At 53.0% G+C, this 23,101-nt stretch overlaps 5 protein-coding genes across 5 annotated transcripts; 2 read left to right on the top strand and 3 right to left on the bottom strand.

Annotated features, from left to right (window-relative positions):
* Window positions 1-779: 779 nt before the first annotated feature.
* J4E92_002397 (uncharacterized protein) lies at window positions 780-15,467 on the bottom strand (the record flags this gene model as incomplete). Its single annotated transcript, XM_051493801.1, has 1 exon — window positions 780-15,467. One exon carries the CDS (start codon window positions 15,465-15,467, stop codon window positions 780-782), a length of 14,688 nt encoding a protein of 4,895 aa, XP_051355480.1.
* Window positions 15,468-15,719: 252 nt separating this feature from the next.
* Window positions 15,720-16,459, top strand: J4E92_002396 (uncharacterized protein; the record flags this gene model as incomplete). Its single annotated transcript, XM_051493800.1, has 2 exons — window positions 15,720-15,935; window positions 16,124-16,459. The coding sequence occupies 2 exons, from the start codon at window positions 15,720-15,722 to the stop codon at window positions 16,457-16,459; spliced, it is 552 nt and encodes a 183-aa protein (XP_051355479.1).
* Window positions 16,460-16,846: 387 nt separating this feature from the next.
* J4E92_002395 (uncharacterized protein) lies at window positions 16,847-17,557 on the bottom strand (the record flags this gene model as incomplete). The annotated part of the gene is made up of 1 exon (XM_051493799.1): window positions 16,847-17,557. The coding sequence occupies one exon, from the start codon at window positions 17,555-17,557 to the stop codon at window positions 16,847-16,849; it is 711 nt and encodes a 236-aa protein (XP_051355478.1).
* Window positions 17,558-17,931: 374 nt separating this feature from the next.
* J4E92_002394 (uncharacterized protein) lies at window positions 17,932-18,834 on the top strand (the record flags this gene model as incomplete). Its single annotated transcript, XM_051493798.1, has 1 exon — window positions 17,932-18,834. The coding sequence occupies one exon, from the start codon at window positions 17,932-17,934 to the stop codon at window positions 18,832-18,834; it is 903 nt and encodes a 300-aa protein (XP_051355477.1).
* A 342-nt stretch (window positions 18,835-19,176) lies between these two features.
* J4E92_002393 (uncharacterized protein) lies at window positions 19,177-22,969 on the bottom strand (the record flags this gene model as incomplete). The annotated part of the gene is made up of 6 exons (XM_051493797.1): window positions 19,177-20,638; window positions 20,692-21,823; window positions 21,877-22,156; window positions 22,341-22,693; window positions 22,749-22,858; window positions 22,905-22,969. 6 exons carry the CDS (start codon window positions 22,967-22,969, stop codon window positions 19,177-19,179), a joined length of 3,402 nt encoding a protein of 1,133 aa, XP_051355476.1.
* Window positions 22,970-23,101: the final 132 nt, after the last annotated feature.

The following is a 23,101-nucleotide window of genomic DNA, read 5'->3' as shown; positions in this document are numbered from 1 at the left end:
GGCTAGCGCTAGGTTACAGCCCATCATAGAGGAAAAGAAGTCAGAGGATCTCTAGAATAATGGGATTAGTCAGTGCTAGACACTGTCTAGTGGGCAAGAAGCATAAGATGCTAAAGAAGTAGTAGAGAAGTCAAGCAGTTCGTTCTGTGGTGCTCAAAATCAATAAAAAATGCGTAGATGAAAAGAATATCTCGTTCGGAAATAACGTGGTTCTTGACCAATGGGTATCCTTGAGGTAGGCACTTCACTCTGACGACAAGCGACCTTGACATTATTTCCAAGTATTGAAGCAAACATGACTAGCATTGCTTGTCGATACTCAGCTTCGGCATGACTCTTTGCGAGGTTACGAGACTGTGAGAAGGCTTGAGTACATGCTAACCAATCCTTAAGGCGTCCACTCGGCGGTGAGAATTGCCTGTCATCCCACCCTGTTTCACCCCACTCGAGCAAGACATCGAGCGGATGACTCCGTCTCTAACCTCTCGCAATCAAGAATTTCTTGGCACATTTTTGCATGTGCGCTTTGTAGCTAGTTGTAATGAGTGGCTGTTGGTTGGATTATCCCAACCTTGCATAAAATACAGCTAATGAGCGAATGTGAATTCAAACTACTAAGAAAGAGACTTAAGAGCACTTCAAACATTGAGTGGACAAAACTTTTGAACTGCTAACTACCGTTCCCTAATTACAACGCCATTTCCTTGACTGCAAATGCAGCCAGATTAAACCGACCACCCACAAGTGAAAATACACATACATAGGATGTAAGTACCTATTTAAGCACTCCCCGCAACTTCACCGAACCACTGCCTCAGTGCCCCAGCCAATACGCCCGGTAACTCCCTCACATCCCTCACAACGAGATAGTACCTGAATGGGAACTGCTCCATGTACTTGTATCTCACAATTTTGCCCTCAGGCGTGAACACAGCAGACTGTAAATCCAGGATAGAAGTCTTGGCTTGATCCTTCACTGGCACAGGTGGCTGAGCACCAAGGTTGTCAGATGGCACAGGTGTTGATACCGACGGAGCGGTAGCAGAGCTATCGATGATGATGAAGACGATCATCACACGCTCTTCTTGCGCTTTGCGAACGAGACGTTGGATTTCCGCGTGATCGTCGCAGAGACCATCACTGACAATGAGCATTAATTGCCAGAGATCTTCACCCGCTGAACTCGATCCGTTCTGTCGCGCATCCTTGAATAGCTCCAAGCTCTTGTCGACCAGACCACGAACGTTGGTCTTTTTGGCGTCAAAGCCAAATTGCTCAAAGACACGTACACCGGCTTCGGAAGTGAAGGGCTTGTCAAAGTCATGCGCAACATTGACTTCGTCGCCAAAGCCTACGACGCTAACCTCGCCAACTTCTAGCATCGAAAGCGAGCGAGTAACAAGCGTAAGGGTCTTGAGTGCGAGTCCGCTGGCTCCGCTGTCGGCCATACTGCCACTGTTGTCCAATGCGATCATGACCTGGTAGCTTCTCTTGCTTGGCATGCTACGTCGCAGCCAAATCTTGTCGCGTTTATAACCTGATGCGATGTAGGGAATAATGCGCTTGAGGTTGAGTCGCTTTCCTGTGCGGAAGTCTCCACGAAGCTTTGTAGCGAGAGTGGGTGCAAGGATAAGGCGGAGATGCTCGGTCAGCTGTTGAGAGAGCGAATTTGTCGAAGCTTCGTGCGCAAGCCAGAGGGCGCGTGCAGAAGTGGGATCTATGGTATTTGGATCGAGGTGCGTGAGCGAGAGCTGGGCTTCGATGTTATCAGCAGACGACGTCGTAGACGAGACATCATCTTTGAGCGATACAGCATCGGCCATGTCTTCATCTTCTTGATCGGAAAAGGGTCGTGGTTCGCCGACGAAAGCCTGAGGCTGGCCTTCCATCGCATTCGACTGCGGCTGCTGAGCTTCTTGGTCTTGGTCTTGTTGCTGCTCAGGCTCCTCCATATCAAGATCTTCATCGGCACCAGTCCTCTCTTCGTCTTTGTCATCGGGGCGGGATGGCAGCTTGTCCTCCTCTTCATTCATTGGCAGAGCCATATCGTGATCCAAAGTCTTCGCTTGATCCTCAGTTGCGGTGCCCAATGCTTGCGTATCAGCTCGCTGTTCTTCGTCACCAACGTGCTCAAAGTCCGCATCAGCCATGTCGATCTCTTTATCGATTTGCTGAGCTTGAGTCTCATCTATTTCTTTGGCGTCTTGAATCTGCTTCTGCTGGTTGTACCACTTCTCGAGCACATCGCCCAGTTTCTTGAAAGACTGCGCCTCACGAGATTCCTCAGGTTGGTCTCCCTGTCCTCCAGCATCTGGCGCCGCATTTTGCCCAAGTTGACCGTCCTCAGTTGTCGGTGCTTGTTGCTGTTCAGCTGATTCGCCTTCCTGGCCATCGTCTTGGTTTGCAGCACTGGCAGATGTTTGATCATTCTTGTTCGTGTGAGCTTCTTCATTGGCTTCTGTACCCGCGCCGGCTTCGGCATTAGGATCAGCATGATCGGTGTCTTTTTGCTCGCGAGCCTCATCGTCCGGCATGTTTTCATCTGGAAGAGGAACAGCATCGTCATCGTCCATCGGCTCATCACCCTCGTCTTCTTGTCCTTCTTCTGGCTGTTCCTCATTTCCAACATGACCGGCTGTTTCTTTTTCCTCTTCGTCTTCCTGCTCTGGGCCGACATCTTCGTCCATGGTATCTGGCAGTGCTGGATCAACTTCTGGCTGCATGTCTTCTTCTGGCAGATCATCTCCCATGTCCATGTCACCAAGATCATCATCTTCCTTGCCTTCGTCATCTTGACCGTCCATGTTCAAGTCTTCTGGCAGTTCCAGTGTCTCTTCCTCTTTCGCATGCGGATCCATCTGCTCTTTCTCGCCAACGCCAACGTTCTCATCCTGCTCCTCGCCTTCCGTCTCCATTTCCTCGTCTTCCTCGCCCTCCTGATTATCGTCCTTCTCGTCTTTCTCGTCTTTCTTTTCGTCCTCACCACTCTTCTCCTTTTCCTTTTGCTCGGAAGCAACTTGCTCGTCTTGATCTTCAGTTCCCACATCTTCATTGCCTTCTTTGTCCTTCGCGTCGTCTTCCTTGCCACCATCGTCCCACATCTTCTCGTCAACAGCACTCGGGCCGAGGTCGTCGACACTGCCAACCTCACTTTGTGCATCATCATCTCCTTCCTCGCCAGACTCCTCGCCCTTATCTTCTTTCTCTCCCATCTCTTCCGTCTCACCTTCCATCTCTTGCTCGCCCATATCGACAGCATCTTCTTGTTCTTCAATACTGCCCTCACGTTCACCCTTCTGCTCCTGTGCCAGATCCTCGAGGTCTTCATCGTCTTCAATATCTTTGGAGATGTCTTCGGCACCTTCACCTTCGCCGAGGCCAGTTCCAGATTCAAGCTTATCGTCCTTGCCCTTCTGGGGATCGTTAGATTTCTCGGGAGGTTGACAGAAACCTTCCGTGCCAATCTGGATGAATGACTTCGACAGACGATGCAGTAAATTCGCAGTCGTTGCATGAAGCGCATCAAAGCGATTAACAATGTACTTGTGCGTCGCCACATACTGATGTAAGATTGGCTTTACGCATGCAAACAAAGCGACGATGACTTGCAGATTGGCATCTTCGTGTAGGTAATGCATCCTTTCGAGGAGCGTTTGTAGGGCTTCGCTGATTTGAGGAGAATGCAAGCCGACAAGCGCAGCGGCGAGTGCTTGTTCCTCCTTGAGGAGCCAGGACGTATCGTCGGTCGAGGTCGGTATGTCTGCCATGGCGGCCTCCACATCTTGCATTGAACCAAGGACAAGATCCAGAGAAGCGAGTACGTCTCGAGCATAAGACTCAACTGTTATGCGAATATCGATTAGAGATCTGACAGGATCGGCAGCGGGATACGAGAAAATGAATGGTTCAAGGTGCAGAAGCACTGTCTTTGCCATGTCGTTGTTGTTGACGGAGGCGTTGAACGCCCGCTGAAGATCGGACAAGAAGGTTTTGACGGTGTTGTTGGCTTCTTGACGATCGATGGGCTGGACTTTGAATGGGAGCTTCGGCGACTGGTCGTATGCATCGGCAAGGTTTGTAGCAGTACTGGTCCAACTGCGCATTTCATGAATCAACGCATCGAGCTCACTTGTCTTCCCGAGCCTAGCCTGAGCAGTCACCACATCGGCGGCGGTCTTGATCATAGCAGCAAGCCACCGAAGTTGCGGCTGTACAAAGCCTGAGACATCCACATGGTCGGAAACTAATGTAGCTTGACCGGGCGCCAACTGGCAGATGCTATCAACGAGTGACACAGGTGCTTTGATCTGTTCAAGACTGAGCGTAGCCTTGCTCAGCACACTGCGCTGTCGGATACAGGCATTTAGCAGGCCCTCTAAGTAGCCAATACTTCTTGCTACGTCGTTTGGAGTCAGGTCACCAGAATGTTCTCTGGTAACCGCGCGAACCTGAGGCATGAGGTTGAGTGCTTTATGGAGGTAGTATTCAGCGGAACGTCCGGTCATGTTACCTCCCTTGACCAATGGAATAGTAGAGAGTATTGTCGAAAGCTCATCTTGCCTTGCTAGCGTGTCCACGCTTAGATTCGAGTTAATACCCATCCGCCGCAGCTCCTTCATCGTATCGGCGTAGAGCTTGCGCTTCTGGGTCTTGAGGTGTTGTACGGAAGTTTTGTTCTCTTCCGTGAGCGTCGTGGGTGTCGCCTTTTGCAACTCAAGTATAGAGCTTGAGATCTCAGCAATGAACTCGGTGATGTACGATGCACCGTCGACAGTATCGGCCTTTGGTGTTGTGAGATCGCGCATCATCGAGACTGTGATAGCAAGATTCTTGAAGCGAGCAGGCCTCTCATCCCAGCCTGGAATGCTCGTTGCACAAAGCTGGAGTCCTTCGTAGCTGGCAGCAGTACTAGCAGTCTCCAAAGAGACGTCTTGTAGCAGGTGATCTCCATCAGGGAAGCCAGCGCCCATAATCCCAGACACAGGCCGACTGAGCAGTGTCCTAAATCTGCGGACTAATTTAGTCAACTTGCGATGATTGGCTTTTGCACTCTGCTTTAGGACCTCAATGTTGGTGTCTTTCCAGCTTGCAAGCTTGATTACATCGGTCATCTGCTTCTCTAGAGTTTGACGACCCTTGGTAAGAGCGTCATGCACGGGCTTCTCAAGGCGCGAATAGTAGGCGAGGAAATTGTCGAGTGCATCGTGTACAATCTTGAAAGTGCCAAGGTCTTGCATGCGCATGCTTGTATGTTGGCAAAGCTGTCTTAGAAGCTTTATGCGCTGCTCGAAATGTCCAAGCGTTGTCGACTCAAAGAATCCCTCCAGCGTTTTGAGCAGATTCTTGACGTGTGTACGTAGACTCTTCTCATCTTCGCTGCACTCTGATGCGGCAATGATGGTCTCATATGCCACGAAGAACCAACTCTTCGCGTCGTCGCGATACTTCATCTCTTCCATGTCGAAGAGTCGTGCCCAAGTGGTGAGCTCAAGCTCTCTCCAGCTGACGAGGAGATTGGTGAGATCATCGTAAAGGTTGGCCGTGCTATACTCTTTGCTGGCAACTCTCTGCCATTCGTGCATGTATGCATAAAGTTTCTCAGCCTTCGTGATGAACTTGGCCACAGGATCAACATGTCGAAACTCGAGGGTTTCGTCGCATGTGCGCAGAACCTCCGAGAGAGTGGCATGTTCTGGCCAGATATTACGAATCTGGCGGTAGCGCGTCTGGATACGATGGATGAGCGTGATGAGACGCTTGGCCTCTGACAGATTAGGGTCAAAGTAGAAGTTATAGGTTCTCGCTGTGCCAATAGTCGACAGTGCGTTGACCTTCTTCTCAAGTACCAGGTATATGGTTGGCAAAGCATCTTCGTGTTTGCTATTGAAGCCCTTACCACCCGATATGCGGTTCACTTCAGTCGCACACCACTCTAACAATGATTTGATAGAATCTGAGGCATCCCGGTCTCCGCCAAAGAGTTCGGCATGAATGTTGGCGAGTCGGACCGCATGATCCCGTGAGTTAGATGATAGTCGAGCTGAACTGACTACTTCTCCCTGATCTTCGTCATAGTCTGGGAACAAAGTTGGATCCTCTTCGTCTGCGTCGTCGTCCAGCCCACGGTACGTATACAAGCTGGAGTTTTGGGCCTCTTTCTCTTGGTCTTGGAGTAGCTTGGTCTTCCAGTCGACGTAGAAGCTAGCAAACAAGTCATGAATCAGGGCTCTAACTGGTGATGTCGTCATGACCGCGGGATCGGTTTTTATGAGTGTGAGCAAAGAGTAAAGGGTATGCCACCTTATATCGATAGCGTGTTCGCGCTGCCGTAAGCTCTCGTGCATGGACTGCAATGTCAATTCTGCCTTCTCCATTGGCTGAGTCCGCCCGAAGAATGGCGTCCTCGATGACATGTATGCTAAACTTCTGCTGACACTGCTTTCGACCCTCTTCTCTTCTTCTCTCCGGCCCATAGTGAGGCCAATTTGTAGGCAAGAGAGGAAGCCTACTGCTATGTCTGTGATGTCGTCGTATTCCCGATATCCTTCGGTGAGTCTTTGTGTGATGCGAAGGATGTTTTGCTGCAAGGTGAGATCACGAGCAGCTTCGTGGACGGACATTGTTCCGTTCAAGAGAGGCTGTGTAGTACTCAGTAGGTTTGTGAATTCGCCCTGTAGATCGTCGAGCTCGGAGATAACGGGGCGGACGATAGCCGGGACAGGCGGCTCTTGACCCATAGCATTGACCGCCTCTTCGATCCGACGGATGCGGAAACTTGTCGCTTCTCCAGTGAAATCGATTTGAAACTGTCTCAAAGTGCTGAGGGCATGCGAAAGAGAACTCTTCTCTGCGTTGAACATATCGCGTTCGATCATAGGCCGTAGCGCGGGATCGTGCGGGTAGTTTGGGACATACAGCCGCAAGCCTAAAAGGCCTAAGTGAGTCCACGCTGCAGCGTCAATATGAGAACCAGACAATGGATTGCAGTGTGCGATCCCGTCCTCTAGAGCCACTCGATAGGAATTCGGGATGTTCGCATCCGGAGATATTGCGACTGAGCCTCCAATTGCCGACCCCATAATCATACTAGAGTGCGATGCGATAATCTCGTGGTAAATGTCCTTGTAGATCATGTCTAACGCAGTCACCTGGCCCTGCGTTATGTGACAAGCGTCTAGTGACAGCTGTTGGGAGAGAACCTGTAATTCCGTTTCGAATCGGTCGAGCTGTGCTAGCTGTACTTCATCGATAGCGTGGAGCTTTGCAAATATGGCAGTGTGGAATCGGCCTTGTAGTACCATAGCGTTTGCTGATTTGCGCGTCAAACCAAGATGGCGATACAGTCTTGTGAACTGTTTCGATCCATGCTCAGATCGCTCGAATGCAAGATTCATGAGTTTCGTCGCTCGCCTGGCGAACAGGGCTGACCGTGCCCGCGTGGCGACAACAGCTGAGGTCAGACCTGATTGTCTGCTCGTATCGATGTCGTGGCGTGTTATGTCTAGGAACTGGCAGAGCCCTTCAAACTCGTCTTCGAAGTATGGAGTAATGAGCATGTTATCTTCCCCGATTGTCTGCTCAAGGTCATAGATGGCCGCACTCAGACCCGCGATGAGTCCTTTGGCATCAACTTGGTTCTTTCGAACGAGCGTGAGGGAACTTGCAACCCTTTCGCGTAATTGTATCATCTCATCTACGTGCAAGGTTGACTGCCACATGATCGCATCGAGCCGGTCGGCTAAGCTTTCGAGCTCCAGAACAGCGCCCAGCTGAGAATGAGTTGTCGGTGTAGACGGTTTGAATACTCGCCAGATGTGTTCCATGCCCAGGCCAGTGGTTAACTGAACGTCAGATCCAAATGCAATCATCTGCTTAGCGAGTGTAGTACTCAGGGTTCGTGAGAGAGAACCCGACTCTTCGGTCATGGCAGGAGTTGCGGATGTTAACATCTTAAGATAAGTCTGGAACGTGGCGCGATCGAACGTGGACGCCGTGGTGAGTCCGTGGAAAGCCCAGAATAAGGTTCTCAATGGCTTCAGGAAAGCAACGTCACGATGGTGAGTTTGTTGAACTGTCGCCGAAAGGCCATCCACAACTTTGACAAGACCCTGCCAGTACGCATGGAGGAACGCCGGCAACCTTTGCTTTTCTTTGCGTCTTTCAAAACGAGCGGATGGAAGATCCTGGATAGCGTGTTGCATCTTGTGAAGGTCTAGCATGATCTCATACATCGACGCACTCCAGGTGCTCGTTGCATTCGATCTTTCGGTACGGCTCAGAAACAGCTCGTTACCTAGAGGATGATAAGGGCGAAGTCTCATTGACTCATCATCATCAAGCAGCTTGTAAACCGCTGAGATATGCGTTGCCCACGTGCTTTGCAAGAATTGAGCATGTTGTGATATACGGTGCTCGAGACTTCCTTGAGCCTCTGCGGATAATAGTTGCGTGGTAGAATGGCCGTTGGCTCCGTTGAGTTCGACAAAAGAACTTGACACGAGACCTTGCCGGGCCTGCTTAGTGAAACTTGCCAACAGACTAGAATCTTGGAGTCCCAGATGCTCGAAGCGGTACTCCAATGTTGTTGGCAAATTCTCTTCTTGTTCTTGGAATTGGCGATACCGATACATGACGGAATCAAGTGGATACTGCACGACCGGTCGATCGTCTTTAGAAGCTTCATCGCCAGCCTCCAACAGACATATCTCAACGGCTCTGTTTCGCATCGCTCTTGACAGCTCGCCATACTTGGAATCCATTGTCATGAATACTCGGAAATTTGGATGAGGGCGTACGATGCGTGCTTCTCCATCGTCTGTAGAGTGTTCGTTGATCGAAAGGTAGCCGTTAGGCTCGAGTAGCGAGTTGAGTCGATCTAGAACAGCGCTTGAGCATAGATTTGCATTATCAAGAACAAGCCAGTTCCCTTCTTCGAGCGAGCGAATGAGAATGCCGTCGACCCATTGGAAACGCGCGCCGTCGATTTGTTGGCCTGAAGCTTGCAGTGATGATTGCAGCTTTTGAGCCAGCTCCGTCGCTTCGGGGCTCAGCCCCGAAAGCAAATCAAGGAAGTGCGCGACATTACTGTTGCCATGTACCAAAGACCCAGCCTGAAGTAGTTCCAACATCTGAAGATGGATGGCTAAGGGCTGCATGCTGGTCGCAATATGTCTTCGGACGAGCTGTTCCGCCTGGTGTAGACATTGATGCACCTCCCTTGTCGGATCCAACTGTTCATATCCGCCAACGAGGTCCATAGCATCGACATCAGCATTCATAGAGAAGGTGATTAGGTCTGCGCCGACGTAGCCTGCCAGCTGGCTGATCATAGTAGTCTTACCAGAGCCGGGTGGGCCCACGACGATTATCGGCCAATTCTGCTTCACACTGACCAGAAGAGCTTCCATTGGTCCCAGCCGCGAGGTCCGAAGGGTCGACATGGCATCCGCACGTGCAACTGAAGTGTCGCGCGGTAATAGACCGAGGCCAACTTGTACTGTCATAGCGCTCAAGCTGTGAAAGAGACTTATGCGAGGTTCGTGAACCCCATACTGGTTCTCAAACAGCTTGCGAAGTCGAATGCGATCGCCCTCTGTGCGGAAACGCTGGGTGAATATAGTGTCCAGGAAATCCCGCGCTGAACCCGGGAAATCTGATGAAGTGAGAAGTTGCAGCCAGCGCAGTGTGTCGCGTAGATTAAACTCCCAAGGTGCGCCAAGATTACCAAATGCGCGACGGCTGACAACCTGCTCGTCCAGGTCTGCCACGAATCGGATAAGTTTTGCGACTTCTTGCTGATCGATTCCAGGGAATACCTTGTTACAGATGAGCGTCAGGTCTTCTGGGCGGAATATGTCGGCATATACGACGGTGAACCGGTTGACGAAGGAAGCTGGCAAACCCTTACGGCCACCGCCCTGGTGATGCGGATTCTGGGCTGCGAAGACTCTAAAATCTTGATGTTTGTGAAAGGTCTGGTCCAACTCAGATATGTAAACTTCGCCGCGGTGATCAAGGACCGCGTTGAGGCCTTCAAGTACTGACTGGGAGGCCAGGTTCATCTCGTCAAGGAGTACCCAATCGCCATTCTTCATTGCTTTGAGGAACGGAGCGTCACGCCAAGCGAATGTACCGGCGGCTCCTCCTTCGACAGGCACGTCCGATCCGAATAAGTCCATCAGATCTGTCTGCTCAGATAAATTGAGACGTGTCAAAGGTTTGCCAATCGATCTGGCTAAGGCAGTGACAAGCGTAGTTTTACCTACACCGGGGTTTCCTTCCAGCAGGATTGGTTTTGGAAGTTGTAGTGCGCGAACTATCCGCATCGCGTTGGAGCGAGTGGTCGGTGCTTCAAGCGCAAAGTTGGACGCCAGCGAGGCTACCGACGAGAACTTGGGGATGGAGAAAGAGCCTAATTGGAAAGAATGCTCCGTATTTGAGATGTCAATGGCGGCGAAGTACATAGGTGCGACATCTTGACCCAATAGCTTGCTCAGGTGATGTAGACATGTCCTCTTCTCATCATCGATAGTGGATGCAGAAATAGCAAGTAGACCTGCCGGGTTGGCACCAAGTGTGTCAATGAAAACCATGGCCGCACCGTGGGTAACTCCAAATATAGGATCGCCGTGTTTCGAGTCGTTGACGAAAGACACCCATGCTAAAGTATCACGGACAGATATTGAAGAAGCAACAGAGGTGTTGTACTTGTCATTGAACCATTGTGAGAACGAGACAATAGCTTCAGCATACTGAATCAAGCTTGGTCTCAGCTTCGATCGCACAATCTCGAGGATGTCGTCGAGGTCGGACATTGCTGGAACCCAGATCTCTGTGAAGCGGTTTCGAAGGGCTGGCGAGAGCTCCTTCTTACCGTAGTCTCCACCTGGGTTCATAGTAGCAAGAAACTGGAACCCATCGCTAGCTGTAATCATGGAGTCCACCGGACCTTTCTCTGCCAGCAGAAGGGAACGCGAAGGCTCGAGAACGCTGTTCAGGCGCTCAAGCACTGAGTCATCAGCTAGCGAGATCTCGTCCAGAAGAAAATAGTGGCCTTGCTTCATTGCGTACACCAAGCTACCATCCGCCCATTCAAACAAGGCACTTGCCTTAGCTCGACTGAATTGTATAGATTGGCGAAGCTCATCAGTGATTGCACTGGGTGAGTCATTAGTGATGTTGTCGTAAAGCGTCATAAGCTCTTCGAAACCCAGCGAGCCAGGGTCACCCTGAAGGCGTTCGCCCAGAGTCTCATGGAGTGCTTCAAGCACTTGCTCTCTTACTGATTCCTCAATAGCGGCCCGGTTTCTGATCGGTCGTTGCGCACCAATCAAGTCTCCAGTTTCAGTGTTCTGGTGAGCATTGACGATGTGGAGTCGGTTGTTGAATTGCTCTGCGAGTAATTGGCAGACAGTCGTTTTTCCGCAACCAGTCTCTCCGATAAGTAGAACCGGTTCATTGTTTCGGATAGCATGTGCAACAAGAACCGATAAGCGACGCATGGCGCGGGTCCAAACGATATCAGTGGTGACCATAGCCATACCATTGCCAAGCCCTTCGATGTTCGATAGGCTGTCAGATCTGAACAGTCGCTCTTCGTCTATCGTCACCCTCGGGCCCTTTTCGCTCATCACGGTCTCTAGAATCTTCTTGACGGCGACTCGCTCATCCTCTTTGCGCACGCGTTCAGCAAGAAGCATGTAACCGTTGTTGGCTAGGTCTTGGATTGTGTCTGCTTTGCGCTGAGCCCATCTGAATAGGTCTCGTAGTGTCGCAAAACTCTTCTGCTCAAAGATACGGTTCTCCTGTCGAAGTGTGGAAAGCTCCCGATATACCTTGACAATCCGCTTGCACCATGTTTCCGGAATCATGGTACGGCGATGTAGAATCTCCGTCAACTCTTCTACCGGTATGTCGTCGAAGTGTAGCTCCAGGAAACGATTACGGAAAGCTCTTGAAAGCACCTTCCGTCCTCCGTAGAGACCAGCCGGGTTCTGTGTGGCGAAGAGCATGAAGTCTTCGTGTGGCCGGACGACCTCTTGTGTTTCTGGAATGAGTAGCTCTCGGTTGTCATCGAGCAGGCGATTCAAAGCTTCGAGAACATCTGTAGGCGCCAGATTGAGTTCGTCCAAAACGATCCAGTGGCCCTCACGTAGAGCTCGTACTAATATACCCTCTTGGAATGTGAGCTTTCCGTCAAGTCCGGAGATGTACGACCCTAGGTACTCTTGCAAGTCGGTGTGCTCATGGTTGTTGATGCGAACGAACTTGTTCCCTGATCGCTTGGCTAGGTACTCAATCATACTTGTCTTACCGGATGAGGTAGGGCCTTGGATCAACACTGGGTACTTTCGTGTGGAAGCAGCTCGAATGAGGTTGTCCATGTTGCGCTGAACAAAGGGGGTGATGATGTAGTGCGATTGCTCCTCCACATCATGCACACCCTGTCGGAGCCAGTAATGGCCCTGTCTGACGTAGCCTCGACCATCTGATGGTTGCTGAAGTGGCTTTCCGAGCTCAGCCTTTACGGAAGTCTTTTGCGGGAAAAGATGCTTGGTAATAAGCGGAGCGATCAGGTCTTCTGAAGCCTTGCCTAGGAAAGTCAAGAAACTCATGTGAAACCCTTCATACAGAGCCCGACGGAGAGTACAGAGCGGCGCAATATCCCTGGCGTATGACAACGTCCGTGTCAAAGTTCGCAGGCTGAAGTGGGCTTTTTGATCTGCGCCATCGACGAGCATGTTCGCTTTCGCAAGTTTTTGAATCTCAAGGTACAGAGTAGTGACATCGCGTGCTATGCGCACGATTGCTGGATCTGTTCCGTCTCCGCCGAGATATTTCTCCACGATGTTGCGCAAGCTCTTTTCGTCACCGTCTGGACTCTCGACGTATAGCTCAGTGAATCGCGATCGGATGCCCGGTGGGAGGTCCTTCTTGCCTACATCGGTGGCCGGATTCATCGCAGCGAACACTCTGAAATTGGGATGTGCGACCACACGTTCGACATTGCCAGTCTCGGTCAGGAGTATCGATGGGTTCCCATCTGGGCCGCCGCCCAAAAGATCAGTAAGCGCCTCTAGTGTGTCCGAAGACGCCAAGTTGATCTCATCAAGCAATACCCAATCGCCATTCCTAACTGCCTTGACGATATTGCCTTCCAGGAAAGAAAAGGCAAACGCTTCCGAGCCACTAGCAAGCTGCGCCTCCAAGTCGTGCAGATCAGCTGCAAATTTCTCCCATCTTGCTGTCGGGAAGTTGGCAGGTAGCGAGTCCATCTTTCGCTTCTTTTTAGGCTGACCACCATCAGGATCCGGAGATGACGTTTGCGATTCGTGTGATTTCCTGGCTGCATCAACCATCTTCAGAGCCTCGCGCCACAGTGAACAAACGCGCTTCCAATCGCCCTTCGCAACACGTTTTCCGAGCATTTCGATGAATCGCAAGTTCTTCTTTCGTGAGAAGGTGGTATCGAAGATTTCATCAAATTCGTCCTTGAGTGGAATGACAAGGCTGCGTACATTGACAGGCTTGAAGCCACCCAGCAGATCGCCGCTCTCGCTTTGTTGTGACAAGTTGAAGGCTACGAGCTTGCGACCAAGCTGCTCAGCCAGATACTGGATGCAGGTTGTCTTTCCAGTGCCCGTCTCACCCACTAAAAGAAGCGGTTCTTGACGATCGACTGCTACGGCCACCTTCTCAAGCAGGCGTAGGGTGTAGTCATTGGTTGAAAATGGCCGTGCTGGACCCGATTTCTTAGAAGACTTATGCTTAGACAATCGCGCTCGTCCAATCTGAATAGTGCCGGATGATGTAGTCTTGGAAGGCACCTGAAGCTTGACTTCGCGGTTCCTTAACAAGTGGTCTCTGCGCTGAGGGTCGATGTGTAACTCTTCTGCCACACAGGCCATGACCTTCGAACGCGCGCCTTCGGTACGCAGACTTCCCGCAAAGCAATCGAATGCCTCCATGAATATGTCGTCCTTTTGCGCGTTGCTGAATGATGCAGCCTGTCCAAGAAGTACCGCGATCCGGTCGCACCACTTGAGTAAGTCTCGTGGTGTCATGGCTCGAAGTGATGTACCATTCTCGGATGAGAATTTGGGATCTGAGTACAGGTCCAATAGCCGTGCATAGACCTCCATGATGCTGGAAAGATGCTTCTGCAACGCAGGATACTTTGCGTGTATCACCTGACGGAACTCCTCTAGATGAGGCATCTGCACTGTGACAGATTTCCAGAATCGATGGCCAATCATGTTCTGACGGGGTATGATCTCCTGGCCTCTTGGGTTAAGGGTGCTTCGCATAGTGGCGATGATGCGGAACCCACGCGCTGCTCGTATGGTCTCTCCTCTGCTGGGTATGAGTAGTTCACCGCGTTCTATGAGGGGTAGCAGCGTGCTGATAACCTCGTTTGGCGCCCGATCGAGATCCTCGATGAAGATCCACCGGCCTTCCCGAACAGCGGTAGTGAGTACTCCTGCGCGCCAGCTAAAGGTTCCCGGCTTAGCTCCGGTAGTGTACATTCCAATCAGTAGCTTTGCGTCACTTTGTTCGTTCAAATGAAGGGTAACCATTCCGTCGAGCTTGTTGAGCTGCCATGCGAGATGACGCGTAAGAAGAGTCTTGCCCGAGCCCGCGAGGCCCGTGAGTAGAATAGGGCTGGACCCAAGAAGTCCATGAGCGATCTTCTTTAGGTTTTCCTCTGTGGTGGCTGTCGAGACGAGCTGGGCAGGCCTCTCTTGGGATGGGCTTCCGTCCAACCGAGGCAGTAGAACACCATTGACGTTGACTGTATACGGCGATAGGTCCTGATATAAAGCGTTCGCGTACGTGTCTATCCCGGAAATCTCCTGGCCAATCTTGCTCTGTAGATGTTTCCACCTCTTCTCTTCCCAAAGCGACAAAAAGCGGTAGTCGATGTGCTGACCTTCCCATGGCCCCTCGATCTCCTCCTCTCCAAGGAATCGCTTGATCATTTCTTGGGTCGCAAAATCCGCCGTATGCGCGTATAAACAAAGCGTCCGTATGGCCAGGTACCGTACAACGCGACTCGTGTGCTGAGACAGGCGCTCCAAAGCAAGCGGTCGTACATAGTTAGTGAAGTTCTTGCAGTCGTAACTGACGAGTCGAAATGTTCCAAGAAGAACTTCGACAAGATCAACATCACTGGTAGCGCTCATGATTTCGATCGATGATATCGATCCGATGATTGGAGAATCAGAAGTATGGGCCAGAAATCGTTCCACGTGCTCCGCGAGGTGAGGCGCAAGTGGTAGTAATCGCCCAAAGGCCGCCACTTTCGCGTCGGTCTTTGAGCCAGACTGTACCCACCGCGCGCATAGCTCTGTGAGGAGACTTCCATGCTGAACAAGAATGTCGTCTGTGGATTCGGGCTTCAAGGCTTCCGTGGCAAGCGTGTTGATGTCGACCATTTTACCGGACTTGCGGGTATTGATTCGTTCCATTTCTGCAAGGGTGGGGTTGTGATAGGACTTCGGGGCGCCTTCCCATAGTTTCGACGCTTCAGTATGTCCGGGAGGTGGTGTTGTGGCGGTGATGTCTGAAGGCCTCGAAGTTCTCTAACTTTTTTGCGGGTCTGGGAACGCGCCAAGACGCCAACCCAATTAGTCGTAATCCGCTCCGCAAAATCTCATGATGGCAGGCACGCCCGCAACGTACAATCATCACCATCGATTCACGCCTTCCCCTCCAGCACAATGGCAGCACCGGCATCCCGCGCGCTCAGGCGCTGTATCTGCACCGCGAAGCAGTCCGCATACGCACGACCGACCGTTGGAGCCACACAGCAGAGGATACAGCGGAGATGGCAGTCAGATGCGGCAGCTCCCACAAATCCAAAGATTGCGACGATCGTGGATCAGATTAGTCAATTGACTCTGTTGGAGACTGCAGACTTGGTATCGACGTTAAAGGTACGGTGACATGCTACGGGGGTGGGAAGGCGACCATCGGAAGCCTGTAGTGGCACGCATACAATATGTAGAGCATGCCCGTCTTCACACCTGCATTGTGTTTAAGGGAGACAGGCCTGGCTTTAAACCGTTTCGCCACCGATGATAGATGCAGCGACGTTCAGGTTGTCCCACTAACACTTCGCCAGACTCGTCTGAACATACCCGACATGCCTATGGGAGGATTTGTCGCTGGTCCCGGAGGAGGTGCCGGTCCCGCGGCCGCAGCCCCCGTCGAGGAAGAAGAGGCCGCGCCCGCCGCTCAAGAGAAGACACTTTTCAACCTCAAGCTCGAGAAATTCGACGCCGGCGCGAAACCCAAGGTGATCAAGGAGATCAAGGCCATGTTAGGCTTGAGTTTGGTGGACAGCAAGAAGTTCGTTGAGGGAGCACCGAAGATGATGAAGGAGGGTGTGCCAAAGGAGGAGGCGGAGAAGATTGTCGAGACGCTCAAGGCGCTGGGTGCTACAGTTGTCATGGAGTAGGGGCATGCTATAAGCGGCGAAGAGCAGGATCTGGGAGAGAAGGACGAATACTGTATCATAGCATTACGTTTGGGCGTGTACAGATATGTTTGGAATGACCATGGATGTATACAGTTTACTCAGAATTCCAACAACAATGTGGGCGTCATGAGACAAGCCCGTGGTATCTCTGCCCCAACGCCTAGGCCATGCTGTGGCAATGTCTGTCGCTCCCAATCAACGCCGTAAATGCAGATCAGCTACCGCCTGCCCACCATGCCAGGAACCATTTCCGACTGACACGGTCTTGGAACTTTGGCTACCCTCATCTTCGCTTGCCTGTTCCTCGTTCGCAGCAGCTCTGGCCGCTTCCCATGCCTCAATTTTCTCTCGGTCTTTGTCAGGATTCTATCCGAACTCAATAACCTTCCTCCTCTCCTCGGCATCTTCCCTCGCGGTAACGTAGTCGTCCTCGTTGATGTCGCTGGCCTCATCCCATAGCTTCTCCAGCTCCTCGTAGCCGTCTCCTGGCACCGCCCAGATACTCTCGCGCAACCTCTTGTGTCTCTCCCTGTCCTCCTCAATCCTCTGTTCAATCTGACGTTTGTCCATTCTTTGCCCTCCATTCCGACCGGCAGAAGCCGGAAAGCTGTCTTTGGGGTCGGAGGTATCTGTCGCCATGAAGGGATGCGCGACTTCTCTCGACTTCAGTACGGCCTCGAGTTCTTGGACAGTCTCCTTCATGAGGATGGACAGGTTCTCAAGCGTCTTGAGGACTTTGCGAACGACGCGGATGTTGGCGCCTTCTTCGCCTACGACGCATTCTACAACAGCCAGTATGTCTCTCTGCAACATGCGGACGTAGCCCATTGCGCTCGCATCGCCCGAGTTGTTGTCCCTGACGGCGTATTCGCAGAGGCATTCGATGAAGAACATGATGTTCGCGCGGGTGTTCATGTTGGTGCGTTCGAGTTGCTCGAGGATGCAGGAGTGGAGGTCTTCGTCCATTTCACGGTTCTTCAACGCGTAGAGAGCGGCCTTTTGGAGCGACGTGTGGGATGCGCTGAGGTGGGAGAGCAGCGTCGTGAAGCGTTGACGGACCTCGAACGGGTCGGCCATGGTGGAGCTCGGGCTTGCGCACGTCTTTGGCTACTATGGGCCCGGCGGTAGTCTTGGTGGTCTGGACGGCAAGGTCGTGTGGAGCGTCAGGCGGAGAGCTTGGGGAGGTGCGCGCATATCGTCGGCCATGGCCATAGCTCAAGATTTCTCCAAGCCAACCTTGGAACGTGGGGAAGGCGCCGATCTCGCGCTCCCGAAACGCAGCAGCCCTCGTCCTTCGCGTTTGCCCAACAGTGCCCACCAAGACGCCCACGGCACTCATCCACCATGGCGACCACACAAGAAGCCAAGCCTCTCACGTTGACTGTCCTCGGCTCTGGCACGTCGTCTGGCCCACCCCCCAACCACAGCCATCGCTAACAAGCCCAGGAACCATGGGCATCGCGATAATGGGCGGCGTCATGGCCTCGCTCGCCTCTGCCAGGACGAGAGCCTCGCTCGATCCCGCCTCTGCCTCTGCCTCTAAAGACGTGCCTAACCTCTCCAACTTCATCGCCTGCGACCAATGGGCCCCCGCCGAACAAAACGTCCGCAAAGCCCTCGGCCACTACAACTTCCCCCTGCAGACGCTCACAAACCAGAACCTCAAGGGCGTGCAGGAAGCTGACATCGTACTGCTGAGCTGCAAGCCACATGGCTTCAAGACGATTCTGGGCGAGGAGGGCGTTGGGGAGGCGCTGAAGGGGAAGGTGCTGGTCAGCATCCTGGCAGGCGTGACGCGGGAGCAGATTGAAGCTTTCCTGTATCCCCATGGGCCGGCGAAGACAGAAAACGCTTGTCGCGTGGTGAGGGTCATGCCCAACACTGCGTCTTTCGTAGGAGAGTCCATGTCTGTGATCCAGACTTCGGACCCACCCCTCAGTGAGGCGCAATACAAGCTCGTTGAGTTCGTCTTCAGCTCCATCGGTCGCGTTACGAACCTCCCTCCTGCGAACATGGATGCCGCGACCGCGCTGTGTGGCTCGGGTCCAGCTTTTTTCGCACTGATACTGGAGGCGGCGGCCGATGGTGCGGTTGCCATGGGCCTACCAAGAGCAGAGGCACAGATGATGGCTGCGCAGACCATGAGGGGAACCACTGGGCTCGTGCTAAACGGCGAGCATCCAGCGGTGCTGAAGGACAAAGTCTCAACGCCTGGTGGTTGCACCATCGGTGGGCTCATGTCTCTCGAGGAAGATGGCGTCAGGGGCGCCGTCGCAAAGGCAATTAGGGAAGCGACTGTCGTCGCATCGAGATTGGGTGGTGAGCAGAAGGAGTTTGTAAACCACAGGCGGTAAATATGTCGAAGCTTCAAACCCTGTGACGGCTTCGTCCCAACATCCCAGATTTCACAGAATAAACGATACCACAATTCCACAACGTATCCATCTCCGGACAAGAATTCTTAATTATCGTACCTAAGCCTACGCTGATTACTGCGTATACAGCATACATGTTCGTCCATATCTTCTGACTCATGTCTCAAAGGGTATAATACAGATAAGTAGAGAAAGGACCTCAGGTCTCCCCCAGCAGTTCCCCCAGATTGAACATGTCACTGTCTCGTAGCCATATCGTGCCTTGTCATAGCCCAAAAGACCCGTCTGGAAACCGGTGCGCATATGGCCAAAAGAGCCATCTTACCGCCTTTCCCGCTCCCGCTCCATCATCTCGCGCTCGACATCGCCTTCAGTCCTCACACCACCACGTCTAGCCTTGGCGTTCTTACGCAGTCCCGCTGTAAAGAGGCTGGCAATGTTGTCGTCACCCGTCGCACCAGACTTCCTGCGCTTGTCACGATGCGCGGCGGGGCCTGTGGGAGGCTTGGCATCAGCTTTGGGGCCTGTGGGTACCGGTGCCTCGTCGTCAAAGTCGTCTCTGCTACGCTTACTCGAGAGCGTAGGGCGGGATGAAGGAGAGATGCGTGATTGAAGGGACTTGCTGGAGCTGGATGGCTTCTCCACGCGTTCGCGACTGTCTCGCTCTCGGGCATTGCGCTCTCGCTCAGCGGCATAATGGTCTTGGAACGTTTCTTTGTCTTTGGATGAAGGGCCGGTTGGTATAGTCGATGTAGAAGTCGCGCTGGTTTTACGACGGTGATCCCTAGCTTCGCCGCTTCGGTCTTTATTTCGATCAGCAGCCGGACCCTTGGGTGGCTGGAAAGCTCGTGGGCCGGTAGGAGGTTGGGCCGGTGGAGGCATGGCCGCGTTCTTTGAGCGACCCTTGATGCTGAAGCCATTCGCCGAGGGCCCGGTTGGTGCGTTCAAGGGCGGAGACATAGCGCGTTTCTTCATCATCTGACCGACGACATCCTCTTCCCTCTCCAGTTGAGATGGCTTGTCTTTGCGCTCATGATCATCGTACTCGCGTCGCTCGCGATCGCGATCTTTGCGACTACGGCGTGAAGAGCGGTGATTGTCGTCCCCATAATCACGCTCATCGTCTTCACTTTCACGATCGCGACGCCGCCTACGGTCCTTGTCCTTATCCTTGTCGCGGGAGCGATCCTTCTCGCGGTCGTAATCATAGTTGCGGTCTCGCTCTCGCTCTTTACGATCCTTGCGGTCTCGTTCACGTTCCTTGTCGCGTGAGCGGTCGCGCCCGCTCCTGTGCTTGCGTCGTGAACTGGCATCAGAATCCTTTTCGCCATTGCCGTACGCATCTTCGTCTTCATATTTGTCTCCCTCACGAGGTGATCGGGAGCGATGGCGACGACGATGCTCCTTGCTCCGGTCGCGGTGGGACCGCGATGAACGGTGCTTGTCCTTGTCACGACGGCTGCTACGATACTTGGAGTCTGCCGATGCAGTTCGTGTACGGTCACCCCGGCTGCCCTTCTCGTCGCCGTAACGATCATCATACTCCGGGTCACGGTCATTATAGCGTGACGATCGATGGTGCTTGCGGTCTTTGCGATCCTCGTATTCGTTGTTCAATGGCGAAACGGATCTACCGCGGTCATCGCGACGAGAATGACGGTCTGCAGAACGCGATCGGTCACGTTGCTCACTTCTGTCATCACCCTTCGTTCGTGATTGTGGTCGAGAAGGCGTGGGTGAGCGTTCCTTGACCCGCATACTCTCATCTCGGAGAGGTGACCGCCTGCGTCATTGTCAGCCACTGCTTGTACTTCATTCTCCATCAAATCTACTTACGATCGAACTCTACGCTGTGGGCTAGCAGTTGTCGCATCTTGAGCAGACGCGACGCTTTTGGGCGGTGGCGGAGCTGCATATCGCCCACCATGGGCACGACTCGAGAAACCAGTGTTGGGTCGACCTTCTCTCATCGCGCGTGGTCCAGTTGGCGCGCCTGCAACACCGACACCAATCGGTTCCGTTGGCTGACCTGTCAGAACTGTCGCTGCACCATAAGCCCCGTTATTGAAGCCGCCACGTGGACCATAGTTGCCATTGTATCCCATAATGTTCATGCTGGGGTCGAAGGCTGCATTCATGTGCTGATCCGGGAACTGATTCATCATTCCTTGAGGGTATGGCACACCAGGGCCCATCATAGACTGGTCGTACTCTCGCATGTCTGCATCGCCAGAGTCTACAGTTTGTATAGGCTTCAGACCGCCGTCTTGAGTCTCGCATTGTGGACCACCCCCTGCCTGGTTAGTGTCGTCGCCAGCAGCTTCGCTAGCATTGCCAGCACCAACCCCATCTGCTGAAGTCTGTGGTTCGAGCGATACTGGGATATCGTCGACGATGTCCTTACCTTCTTCAGTTGGATCTGCGGACGCCTTCGACTGCTCGCCCTCGGCCTTCACCTCAGGAGCAGGGTTGGCATTTCCGTCAGGCGACTGGTCGTCACGCTGTGTAGAACGAATCGGGTCAGTTTTTGGTTTCCAAGTTTGGCCGATTCCCGTGTATGGGTTCGGTAGCTTTCGTTGGTGGGTTGAACGTACGTTTTGCAAAAGACCGCCACGGCTGCCCGGACGACCAGGCGCATTCTGGCAACCCGGACCAAAGCCACCCTGGCTGCCATTCTTGTTGTTTCGCTGAGGATGTGCTCCTCCTTGATTGGCATGGAAACGATTGTGGTTCTGGTTTGGGAAATTATTCTTGGGAAACTGGTTCATCATCTCGGGATATGCTCCAGATTGATTAAAGCCACCCAGCTGATTGGGCCCGCTGAAGTTTCCATAGCCACTGCCCATACCATTCCATCCATTGCCATAGCCACCACCGTACTGCATCATGTTCATGGCAGACATGTCGTTCATGCCCAAGCCCATGTTCCCTCCAAAGTTGCCGTACATTCCGTTCATGTTGTTGAAATCTAGCAAGGCATTAGTCGCCTGCAAGGAAGGCAAGGTTATTCCAAAGACATACCCATAGGATTCATGCCGTTCCAGCCGCCGTTGGCCATGATATTAGGCATCCCGTTCCAAGCCAAGCCATTGCTGAAGCCGCCCTGATTGGGGAAGCCGAAGCCCATCTGGCTTTGCACGCCGCTCATCGGCGGGTTGTTGCCAATCATGCCATTAGTTCCGTTGGAGGGTTTTTGCTCGTCGGTCGAGCTGTTGGCCGCTGAAGGTCCCGTGTTCTTGGTCACGCTCTGGGAGGCGGTGCTACCGCGCCGCTCAGTCTCCATCTCAGGAGAAGCATTTTCCTGATTTGGTCAGCAAGAGCGCGAGTGCAGTGGAAAGCATCTCCGGTCATTGGCACGTGTGGCAACCATGTTTTGCAATGCTTAGAGGCCCGACGATGTCTCTTCTGCTTGGTTTCTTCTTCTTCTGATTGTACAGTACCCGCATGCTCGCGCAAGAGCGAAATGAAAGACTTTCACAACCTACCTCCTTTGGTTGGGCCGCGGCCGAGCCGGCGCGCTGTCCAGCCTCTTCTGGGGCCTCGGCAGAACCAGCAGCTTGTTCAGCAGCACCGCCTTCTGCCTTGTGCGCATCCTCAACACTGTCTACGGGCTGCTCTGTACCATCACCGACCGGCAGGACCTCAAGCGCGGCCGGTGTCACCTCGACGGGCGGGGTAGCTGCCTGTGCCGCGGCCTTGGCCTCTTCCTTCTTCTTCTGTTTTTGTAGCCACACTCGCATCGTGTTACGCAGAGACTTGTTCGGTGTGCAAGAGTCGGCCTCGAGCGGGGAGTGGTCGCACGAGGGACACGCTGTCGGGAACTGGAGGTTTCCTTGACCTGGGCCGCGTTAGCGCCTGCGAGAATCTCCGGCAGCAGCATATGGTGTACGCACATGGTGAGCATATGGATTTAGCACAGCAGATCAGCTTGTATGAGTCGAACGCAAGCTCGTTACATAAGGCGCAGAAGAAGTTCTTCGGGAAGGCCGTCGTGGGGAGCGACCTGCTTACGTTAGTATGAGTTCAGAGCCTAGGCATTTCGCACGTACACAGCAAGCTCTCTCAGCTCGTCGGCGAGCGGCGCCGCCTTGGGATCGGTTGCGGGGTCGCCCATGGTAAGGCCCGACAAGTTCGCGACTTGGGGTCAGGCTGCCGTGTAAGAGTTGGAACCGATGTTTGCGCCAGACGTTACTCCATCAATGGGAAATGGCGGATGAGAGACAAGGAAAGATGGAAGTAAGACAGC

Source organism: Alternaria infectoria, assembly GCF_024043175.1.
Source record: "Alternaria infectoria strain BMP 0036 chromosome Unknown scaffold_3, whole genome shotgun sequence".
In the NCBI taxonomy this organism is placed as follows: domain Eukaryota; kingdom Fungi; phylum Ascomycota; class Dothideomycetes; order Pleosporales; family Pleosporaceae; genus Alternaria; species Alternaria infectoria.
This window is presented reverse-complemented; position numbering and strand designations above follow the sequence as displayed.